General features: G+C 41.8%; 1 protein-coding gene across 1 annotated transcript in view; it reads right to left on the bottom strand.

Annotated features, from left to right (window-relative positions):
- The window catches only part of LOC126122489 (acid sphingomyelinase-like phosphodiesterase 3a), a 538,383-nt gene that overhangs the window by 115,076 nt on the left and 410,991 nt on the right, over window positions 1-12,316 (bottom strand). The window contains exon 6 of the mRNA XM_049915090.1: window positions 1,280-1,449. Coding sequence (XP_049771047.1) covers window positions 1,280-1,449 — 170 coding nt within the window. The remainder of the gene's footprint in view (window positions 1-1,279; window positions 1,450-12,316) is intronic.

Here is a 12,316-nt window from a genome sequence, read left to right as displayed (position 1 = left end):
ACTTACGAAGCCACAACGTTTGAACCAATACAAAATTGGTTACAATGATTAATCGTAAAATGAAAAAAATAAAATTATATATAATATATTTCCATCACTACACCGAGGTGACAAAAGTCATGGGAGATCTCCTTTAGCCCCATGCAGTGTAGCAGCTCGACATGACGTGGACTCCACAAATCGACGGAAGTTGCCTGCATAAATATTGAGCCATGTTCCCTCTATAGCCGTTCATGATTGCGAAAGTGTTCTCCATGCTACATTTTGTGCACGAACTAATCTCTCGATTATGTCCCATAAATGTTCGATGGAATTCATGTCTGGTGATATGGGTCGTCAAGTCAGTCTCTCGAACTGGCCAGAATGTTCTTCAGACTAATCGCGAACAATCATGACCTGCTGACGCGACGCATTGTTACCCATAAACTTTCCACCATTGTTTGGGTTCATGAAGTCCATTAATGGCTCCAAGTAGCCGAACATAATAATTTTCAGTCAATGATAGGTTCAGTTGGACCAGGAGACCCAGTCCATTTCATGTAATCATAGCCCGAACATATATGGCGCCATCACCAAATTGTACAGTACACTGTTGACAATTGTGTCCATGGCTTCGTGCGGTCTGCGCCGCACTCGAACCCTACCATCAGCTCTTGACAATGGAAACAGGGACTCATCTGACCAGGTCACGGTTTTCCAGCCTAGGATCAAACCCATATGGCCAAGAGCCCAGGAGAGGCTTTGCAGGCTATGTCGTGTTGTCAGCAAAGGAACTCGCGTCGTTCGTCTGCTGCCATAGTCCATTAACGCCAAATTCCGCCGCACTGTCTTACCGGATGATTCCGTCGTACGTCCCACAATGATATCTGCAGTTATTTCACGCAGTGTTGCTTGTCTGTTAGCACTAATAACACTACGCAAATGCTGCTGCTCTCAACCGTTAAGTGAAGTCCATTGGCCACTGTGTGATGAGAGGTAATGCCTGAAATCTGGTATTCTATGCACATTCTTGATACTGTCGACCTAGGAATATTGAATTATGCAAAGAGATCCGAAATGGAATTTCCAACGTGTCTTACTCAAACTACCATTCCGCGTTCAAATGATGACAATTCTCATCGTGCGGCGATAATGACGTCGGAAACCATATGTATGAATCATCTGAGTGCAAATGACGGCTGCGTCAATGCACTGCAGTTTTATATCACGTGTACGCGAGCCCATGATTTTGTCACGTCAGTGTACAATGATGGGAAGCGCTGCCCGTGAGGGAACGCACCGTCTCCCTGTTGTTGAGCGACTTCTGAAGTGTGTTCTCCAGCCACGCCCACTGACCCGCCGGGTCGTCGTCGGACCCATGGGAGGCGCCGCCCACGCCGATGTAGAGGTTGGTGTTGATCAGAATGAGTCGCAGCTTCCTCTCCTTGCGCTCAATCGTGTAGTAGCCGCCTGCAACAGAGAAATAAGTTGACACATTTGGCGCCATGCGTTACAGGAAATCTGAGTAATGAAACTGTACATGACTAGAAAGGGAAATGTCCCCCGTATGTTTGACGCGCAATAAATTAGTTAAACGCAATTTTACTTTCATAATTTTTTTACCAACGATGCAAGGCATACTGTGTCAGCAAAATTAAAAGAAAATAATTTGCCATTTTACTACTCGATTGCTTTTTTTTTTTTTGCTTCTAGAATTCTGATGGCAAGGGTATAAGAGTGGCACCATATTATTGCTGAAGTTGCACAACAATACGAAACGGGAGGATTTCATTACAAAGTTTGTAAAATACACATTGAATCCGGAAATACACTAACGGCAAAAAAAAAAAATAAATCGCAATTTGAAAGATGATTGTAAGCTACTTATGTAAGCCGCTAGTTCGCTGGTCTACAGTGGGAGCTATTTCTGTTTGTAGGTGTAAGCTACACGTCGTAACCTTATCGATGATAATGGACTCAATCGAACAATATTAAGTACCGAATTGTATCCACACTTGGCAAATATCTGCGGTTAAGCTACCATCAAAAGACAATTTTTTTACAATAAAATTTACAGGGTCGCCACCACCCCAAGACCTTCCTAACATACAAGAATGACTGAACTGGAATTAATTCAAATTTGGAATTCAATGGAAACAAGTGAAGTAGCAGGACCCACAGTATTATCCTTTACGGCATATTTATTCGTTAATAAAGATATTTGAAATAGCGTGCATATCCTATGGGTACACTTAGCTGGTGCCTGAACACGAACTACATTAATCTATTTTCGATAAGTGAAATTATATTGCACAATTTAACTGTTGTGATTAATGGAAAAGGTGAGGAAGGGGAAACTGGAAACATCCTCTCAATCATTTAATCTAGATTCACACGACAGAGAAAGATCACAGAAATAACCGACCACCTTTACAAACATGCACTGATTTGCAAAGAGGTTTATTTCCGTTGCAAGATTTGGTCAGCGTAAGTACATGAGATGAGAAGCCGTGCGCCCACGTGCAAAGAACGCAGTTCGCCACGTGGTGAATTGGGTCACACATTTATGGTTTCAAAGCAGAATCTGAGCGGAAAGCACAAATACAAGAAGCGTTTCTTTTCTTAGGGAACGACTATAAAATGAATTTGTCATTACAACGGAAAACTAAATCACCATGGCAGAAACCTTCCGATGATTCAAGGTACACGTGGTCCGTTAACAATTAAACCATTACAAAAGTTCGCCTTAATCCACAAAAGCCCGATGTTTCAACGAATTTAACGCGCACAAAACAGATTAAGTTAGCACTGGAAAAACCTATCGGTATGCGGTAGGAAGCGGTAACGTACATGGTTTACCAAACCCGTAGTACAATAGGAACACAAGCATATACTATCACCAAGAAACCACAAAAAATAGAAAAAAAATAAAACCACTCACGCAAAACACACAATTTGTCTCACTTTGGCACGAGACATAAGTTCACTAGCTTTTCCTAATCATGTTCAATAGTGGATCCTCCACACGACGACGCCCCAAACGAACAAAGCCAATTTTCTCCACAACTATTTTTAAACACGATCATGACCCATTAACCAATTGTACCACAGTCCGAGCAGAAATTCGTAAGGTTTCAGTTAGGCTGAAAGACTTAAATATTCCAACGAATTTAACATAGGAAAATCGCGATTAACACTACCTCCTACTTTGTCATTAGTACTAGAAGCCTTACTTAGGAGCTGCGAACCGTACTCACCAACAGCCTGGAGAAGAGTGCCTGCTCTGCACAAAGCTCCTAGCAACCGCTGGCTGAGACGGAAGCGACCAGAGGGATCGTTTCCGCCACCAACCTGACAAACACACAAGTCTCGGGACAAAAGGGAAGAACCTCGGATGAACCTCTTTGCACAGGTAGGGAATTCGAAGTTGGTGAGTCTGTGAACCCTGCCAAACGACAGGCACTCATCTTCTGCTCCCAGCAGAGCTCAACCAACTAGCTTCCACCACAAAATAAGCCCGAAAATATACATAAAACACCCATTCACTCACAATGAACCACACATAAGGTAACATGACGGAGGGGCATGATAAATATGGCTCATGATTTCACGTAGAACATAAAATTAGAATACAGTACATTGAAATACTAGTGCAAGGTACCATTTTCTTGCATTTTACGTTGGGTATATAGTGAATTACTTTCAGTTCCACTGCTCAGTCTTTCTGGGAGAGTTAATGAGCAAAATCGCAATTACGCAGTGGAAAAAATGAGACGTAACTGAATCATATGAGGCAAACATGTATGAAAAGACTCGACAGAGACGTTTCATGATGTCTGTTCAAATTCAGCGCCAGTAGTATAGGAGAAGCGTATGTAGCGCCATTATGAAGCTGTAAAATGGTTCAAATGGCTCTGAGCACTATGGGACTTAACATCTGTGGTCATCAGTCCCCTAGAACTTAGAACTACTTAAACCTAACTAACCTAAGGACATCACACACATCCATGCCCGAGACAGGATTCGAACCTGCGACCGTAACGGTCAGGCGGTTCCAGACTGAAGCGCCTAGAACCGCACGGCCACACCGGTCGGCTATGAAGCTGTAAATAAGGTTTGCTTTAAATACACGCTGTAGCGGTCGTGAGCGGTAGTTACTTTTGAAATTTGACGTGGCGAGTTGATGTCGGTCAGGAATGCCTTTAAGACGAAAAAGCCGCCATTATCAGCCCCTCTGTGAGTATGAACAAGGTCGTGTAACAGGTTTACGAGAAGCTGGATGTTCCTCCTGGAACAGAAAGAAGTGGCAGGAACGTAGTCATCGTGCATGACTGCTCTTCACCAGAATGTACGATCGTAAAATGACTGGGCTCTGGACGGCCACGTGGCACCTGCGAGAGGGAAGACCACAGTGTTCGTAGTATGGCTCTGGTGCATCAAACTGCATCTGCAGCGACAATTTGAGCAGCAGTTGGCACAAAAGAGACACAACGACCTGTAGTGTGCATTCCACTGACCCTAAACCACCGCCATTTGCGACTCTAGTCATGTCAGGTGAGAGCTCATTTGAGGGGAGAATGGAGGTCTGTTGTATTTTCTGATGATAACTGGTTCTGTTTCTGTGCCAGTGATGGCCGTGTGTTGCTTAGAGGCCAGTGGTAGACGCACAGGACCATGACAAGGAGTTATGGTCGGGGATGTGATTTCGTATGACAGCAGGAGCACTCTCGTATTCAACCCACGCACCCTGACTGCAAATTTGTACATCAGTCTGGGGATTAGATCTGTTGTACTGCCACTCATGAACAGCATTGCAGCGCTCGCCCACATACCGCTGTTGTAACCCAACGTGCTCTATAGAGTATCGACAAGTGGCCTTGCCCTGCACCATCACCAGATTAGTCTCCAATCGAGCGCATACGGGGACATCAACAGACGACGACTCTAGTGCCATCCACAAGGGGGATTAACCGACCAATTGCTACAGACGCGGAAAGCCAACGCACAAACTGACATCTAGAACCTGTACAACACAACGGAAGCACGTTTACTTACTTGCATTCGAAGGTCTGCCGGTTGTTTTTAATGGACCAACATTTCACATTTGCAAATGTTGGACGTGGATTTTTCTCGGAGGATCCACGCAGGCATGGCTTACATGCTTGGAAAAGATACAATGGCGACTACAGTGAACGAAATATGAGATGATCTTGCATTTTCGGGACGTTACCGACCTAACACATGTTGTTGTTGTTGTTGTCTTCAGTCCTGAGACTGGTTTGATGCAGCTCTCCATGCTACTCTATCCTGTGCAAGCTTCTTCATCTCCCAACACCTACTGCAACCTACATCCTTCTGAATCTGCTTAATGTATTCATCTCTTGGTCTCCCCCTACGATTTTTACCATCCACGCTGCCTTCCAATACTAAATTGGTGATCCCTTGATGCCTCAGAACATGTCCTACAGACCGATCCCTTCTTCTGGTCAAGTTGTGTCACAAACTTCTCTTCTCCCCAATCCTATTCAATACTTCCTCATTAGTTATGTGATCTACCCATCTAATCTTCAGCATTCTTCTGTAGCACCACATTTCAAAAGCTTCTATTCTCTTCTTGTCCAAACTATTTACCGTCCATGTTTCACTTCCATACATGGCTACACTCCACACAAATACTTTCAGAAATGACTTCCTGACACTTAAATCTATACTCGATGTTAACAAATTTCTCTTCTGCAGAAACGCTTTCCTTGCCATTGCCAGTCTACATTTTATATCCTCTCTACTTCGACCATCATCAGTTATTTTGCTCCCCAAATAGCAAAACTCCTTTACTACTTTAAGTGTCTCATTTCCTAATCTAATTCCCTCAGCATCACCCGACTTAATTCGACTACATTCCATTATCCTCGTTTTGCTTTTGTTGATGTTCATCTTATATCCTCCCTTCAAGACACCATCCATTCTGTTCAACTGCTCTTCCAAGTCCTTTGCTGTCTCTGACAGAATTACAATGTCATTCGCGAACCTCAAAGTTTTTATTTCTTCTCCATGGATTTTAATACCTACTCCAAATTTTTCTTTTGTTTCCTTTACTGCTTGCTCAATATACAGATTGAATAACATTAGGGAGAGGTTGCAACCCTGTCTCACTCCCTTCCCAACCGCTGCTTCCCTTTCATGCCCCTCAACTCTTACAACTGCCATCTGGTTTCTGTACTAATTGTAATTAGCCTTTCGCTCCCTGTATTTTACCCCTGTCACCTTTAGAATTTGAAAGAGAGTATTCCAGTCAACATTGTCAAAAGCTTTCTCTAAGTCTACAAATGCTAGAAACGTAGGTTTGCCTTTCCTTAATCTTTCTTCTAAGATAAGTCGTAAGGTCAGTATTGCCTCACGTGTTCCAGTATTTCTACGGAATCCAAACTGATCTTCCCCGAGGTCGGCTTCTACTAGTTTTTCCATTCGTCTGTAAAGAATTCGTGTTAGTATTTTGCAGCTGTGGCTTATTAAACTGATTGTTCGGTAATTTTCACATCTGTCAACACCTGCTTTCTTTGGGATTGGAATGGTTATATTCTTCTTGAAGTCTGAGGGTATTTCGCCTGTTTCATACATCTTGCTCACCAGATGGTAGAGTTTTGTCAGGACTGGCTCTCCCAAGGCCGTCAGTAGTTCTACTGGAATGTTGTCTACTCCGGGGGCCTTGTTTCGACTCAGGTCTTTCAGTGCTCTGTCAAACTCTTCACGCAGTATCGTATCTCCCATTTCATCTTTATCTACATCCTCTTCCATTTCCATAATATTGTGCTCAAGTACATCGCCCTTGTATAGACCCTCTATATACTCCTTCCACCTTTCTGCTTTCCCTTCTTTGCTTGGAACTGGGTTGCCATCTGAGCTCTTGATATTCATACAAGTGGTTCTCTTCTCTCCAAAGGTCTCTTTAATTTTCCTGTAGGCAGTATCTATCTTACCCCTAGTGAGATAAGCCTCTACATCCTTACATTTGTCCTCTAGCCATCCCTGCTTAGCCATTCTGCACTTCCTGTCGATCTCATTTTTGAGACGTTTGTATTCCTTTTTGCCTGCTTCATTTACGGCATTTTTATATTTTCTCCTTTAATCAATTAAATTCAATATTTCTACTGTTACCCAAGGATTTCTACTAGCCCTCGTCTTTTTACCTACTTGATCCTCTGCTGCCTTCACTACTTCATCCCTCAAAGCTACCCATTCTTCTTCTACTGTATTTCTTTCCCCCATTCCTGTCAATTGTTCTCTTATGCTCTCCCTGAAACTCTGTACAACCTCTGGTTCTTTCAGTTTATCCAGGTCCCATCTCCTTAAATTCCCACCTTTTTGCAGTTTCTTCAGTTTTAATCTACAGGTCATAACCAATAGATTGTGGTCAGAGTCCACATCTGCCCCTGGAAATGTCTTACAATTTAAAACCTGGTTCCTAAATCTCTGTCTTACCATTATATAATCTATCTGATACATTTAGTATCTCCAGAGTTGTCCGTGTATTCAACCTTCTATCATGATTCTTAAACCAAGTGTTAGCTATGATTAAGTTGTGCTCTGTGCAAAATTCTACCAGGCGGCTTCCTCTTTCATTTCTTAGCCCCAATCCATATTCACCTACTACGTTTCCTTCCCTCCCTTTTCCTACACTCGAATTCCAGTCACCCATGACTACTAAAATTTCGTCTCCATTCACTATCTGAATAATTTCTTTTATTTCATCATACATTTCTTCAATTTCTTCGTCATCTGCAGAGCTAGTTGGCATATAAACTTGTACTACTGTAGTAGGTGTGGGCTACGTATCTATCTTGGCCACAATAATGCGTTCACTATGCTGTTTGTAGTAGCTTACCCACATTCCTATTTTCCTATTCATTATTAAACCTACTCCTGCATTACCTCTATTTGACTTTGTGTTTATAACCCTGTAGTCACCTGACCAGAAGTCTTGTTCCTCCTGCCACCGAACTTCACTAAATCCCACTATATCTATCCATTTCCCTTTTTAAATTTTCTAACCTACCTGCCCGATTAAGGGATCTGATATTCCATGCTCCGATCCGTAGAACGCCAGTTTTCTTTCTCCTGATAACGACATCCTCTTGAGTAGTCCCCGCCCGGAGATCTGAATGGGGGACTATTTTACCTCCGGAATATTTTACCCAAGAGGACGCCATCATCATTTAATCATACAATAAAGCTGCATGCCCTCGGGAAAAATTACGGCCGTAGTTTCCCCTTGCTTTCAGCCGTTCGCAGTACCAGCAGAGCAAGGCCGTTTTGGTTATTGTTACAAGGCCAGATCAGTCAATCATCCAGACTGTTGCCCCTGCAACTACTGAAAAGGCTGCTGCCCCTCTTCAGGAACCACACGTTTGTCTGGCCTCTCAACAGATACCCCTCCGTTGTGGTTGTACCTACGGTACGGCTATCTGTATCGACTTTTTTTAACAAAATACGTTTTCAGTTCCATTTTGATCTCGGTACTTCCTTATATGACCCTAGACTTACTTCAAGTATGTCCGCCTCCGTAGTAAATTGGGTTCGATTCCCGGCAGGGCACTGGGTGTTGTGTGTCTTTATCATCATTTTCGTCATCACTGACTCGCAAGTCGCCGATGTGGCGGCACATAAGAGGACTTGCAATACGGCGGCCGAACTCCCCCGACTGGGGCCTCCCGGCTAACAATGCCATACGACCACTTCATTTTTTTTTCTTCAAATATCAAATGATGGAGAAAATGTTCCAAACATTAACTGCTAGATGTCGTATGGTCTTTGTGAAGTGCTTTCCAGTGAACTTTGCAACGTCTGATCTGAAGAACAGATGTTATAAGCAACAGAAGTTACTACTTAGATATTGTTTTCTTAAAGTTAACTATGTTATTTCCTTGTAACAGCTTGAAACAAATGTGAAATGGTTTTTGTTGACTATAGTCCTACTACTATTGACGTATTTCAGCGCTTTTAATATCATAAATAAAAAGTAGTGCTTCTCTGTTAATGGCGCATGAAAGAAGAGCTTTCTTGTTGGAACTTAGAACCAGTCAGTCTCCTGATATGGCACTTTGAAAATTCTGAATAAATTATTTATTTTCTTAACCGTTTCATTATTTTTTTTTGTAGTGATGAGGTCGGCAACATCATTTTATGGCATCAGAATACTTTCTCAGCTTTTTGGGTGTTCCATAAGAAGTATATAATTTTTTTTATTTCTCCTATTCATATGATATCTGCAAACACAACAATACATACATTTTAAATCCTGCCGCATACAGAAAGCTACAGACTATTTTATAAATAATAGATATGCAAATGTGCCACAGCTACAGATCCTACACAAGATGAAGACAGCAAACTTTACCAACTTCCTCACCTAATCATTCCAGGTAATCACTACTTATGTTAGCTATTAGATTACACTGTTATTTATGTAAGTGGACTTGAATAAAACTTGTATTAAATCTCTATGGAAGTGAGAATAATAAGTAGTACATCATTTCTATGAAAGAACCTTCTTGAAGCTGGCTAAATGTAGTAGGTCGTTTTAATGTAAACTGAATAATTGGATGTAAGCATATTCAGAAAATTTGTTGATAACTTTTGTAACACTGTATTGTTTTTCTGATTAAAGATCGCAAAACGATAGCAATAATTGTGGGTTTATTGAACTAATGTGTATATATGTGGAGACTGTTTACTTTAGAATCTTGGTGATTGTTTCAATATTTAACACGGAGACAGTAGTTTGTGATATCACATTTATATCAAGTATTCAAGATCGAGCAGCAGTGCAAACATACAGTCGTGGGTTTCGAGATTTTCGTCAGGGGAGGCTTTTGTCTTTTGGATTGGTGTTGTGTTGGCGGTTGTGCTTGACGGCCATCGAGATAGTCTGGGCGGCTAAGCAGTTGCCCTACTAAAACCAGGTTCGGGTATCAATCGTTAGAATAATTATGGTGAGAGTAAGCTAGAACTTTAACTTTTGATCGGGGGTAGAATATTTGACGGTGCTTTAGGAGAACGAATTTTAGTGCCGATACGAGCTTTATTTGTGGGACTAGAAGCAGATGAGGATTTAAAATATTTTGCTGCAGTTAATACTTAGATACGGTATAATGGGCTAAACTGCTTGATTTGCATTGGTTATTTGTGATAAAGAACATAAGTTTTACATCCCGATTAATAGTGAGCAACTGTACTGTCCGACTTTGAGTGCTTGCTTTCGAATTTCGTAATTGAAGAGCTTTTATGCGAACAATGCATGCACGTGTTCCATATATACTTCTCCGCTGCGCTGCATTACTTGTTATTTACCGTTGTTTCCAATTTAATCCGCAGTTCCGTAACGCTACCGTTCATACATGTGTGAAATATTTGCAATAGTCATTTACTGCATTTAAACGATGCTTCCACTACATTATCACACAAATGGGATTTACCTATAAAGTTTACCTATTTATGAATTATTTCGCCAACCTCCCTACTAAATTATAACAGTCTAAAAGTCAGTTCACAAGTAAATGCATGGGATTCAGAGCGCTGAAGCACGACCGACTCTTAAGACACTGAAGTGAACAAAGATGGTAGACTAAGTCGTAGATTGTTCATCACCAAGACTGCCGATGTAGTCGCAAGGGTTCCCGTACTTTGCTTTTCCGTTGTTCGATCTCAAGTGGCGCAAACGTCCTACAGATACTAATAGTGGATCATCTACGTCTTCCAAATCGACTCAAATTTCTTCTTCTGTCACGTCTGCAGACAGTTCCTTCGCCTTCTAGAGCCCTCAGTGTGCTGCTCCTACCTATCCGCTCTTTCCTCTGCGTTTAATAGTGGACTTCCTTTTTCACTCTTATGTTGACGCCTTAACTTTTAATTTCACTGAATATTTTAAATTATTTATGTTTTGAATTTATCTGTTGTAAAGATCGTTTTATTTTTCATTACTACACACTTTTGATGCTACCATATCGCTTTGGAAACCAGCACAATTCCTGTTTAATTTCATTTCCACGTAACTTACACTGATATGTTCCTATCTATTCCTGGATTTTTTGTAAATATCTTTCGTCCAGCCATAAACTGGAGTAAACCCACATTCCTTAGCTGTTAGCGTCCTCTCCAACTTCTGTACCTGCAGTATTTAAGAATGTCGATTCCTAAACTTCCTCCACTACACGAAACCAGACCACGGCCGGGAGAACGGAATTGGTTCCACGCCCCTGCATAATGCGTCAAATGACGCCGTTGACAGACTATGACTCGGCTGTCGGTCGGTACCAATGGGTCCACCAGGGCCTGTTGACGGGGTTTACGAACCATCTCCAGCTTAGCTGGCGACCGTGGTGTTCATTTTTATAGTAACTATTTTCTCGGAGAGCTCCACACACCCTCATTAATTCAGTATATCACGGATTTCCACATTGATTCTTCCTCATGATTCTCTTAAACGTCATCGTTGTTTCATTTGATGTTACGTCTGTTCTACGGTGCGACTTACAGTCGAGTATCTGGTTTCGACCTTTTTGTCTCACCGTGATATACTCCATGTTTTCTGTTTTACTCTTTTTCAGTATCTGATTTCGACCTTTTTGTCTCACCGTGATATACTTCATGTTTTCTGTTTTACTCTTTTTCTGTCTCTCTCTCTCTCTCTTCATCGTCTGTTTGTGACTTCGTAATGTCTAAACTGTTCTCTTTGACGTTAGTTTCCTGTCGTTTCGCTGAAATCACAGTAAACCACTTCGTACTATCGTCTTATACATAACGAACCCTACTCTCGTTGATTCATTCTATGCTCTTGTTGATATTATCCTATATTCTTCTGAACAGAAATCCTTACCTTCTTGTAGTCTCAATTCACTGACCCGAACTATATGTTGACAGCATCTTTGTATTTCCCATCCCTGCCACACTCAGACTTTCGAGATCCCGCGACTGAGTCGTGGAATTTTTCCCTTTCACTGATTCTTCTATACTTTTCTTATGGACTCACTCGCGTTCACAATCCTTTCCACCGGAATCCCAATGCGGAACTAATCCGTCATCTTTTCCTGACACTTCACGTTTCATGGGGATTAACAATAGGTGTATAAGCTGCGGTTTTCATTTCCGATATTCTTGTAGCCGTTACCCACCGTAAAGGGAACTGGGCACCCTGATCCCTATCCACTCACTCTCTTGGTTCTTTCACCGAGGCCGTTGACAAAATGAGACAGACTGCTCATAATTTGGTCATCTTTACCGATTAAACAATTATTTGGTTAGTTACATACTCCGCTGATCGTTCCAACAATTCTTTTATCAA

Source organism: Schistocerca cancellata, chromosome 1, assembly GCF_023864275.1.
Source record: "Schistocerca cancellata isolate TAMUIC-IGC-003103 chromosome 1, iqSchCanc2.1, whole genome shotgun sequence".
In the NCBI taxonomy this organism is placed as follows: Eukaryota; Metazoa; Arthropoda; class Insecta; order Orthoptera; family Acrididae; genus Schistocerca; species Schistocerca cancellata.
This window is presented reverse-complemented; position numbering and strand designations above follow the sequence as displayed.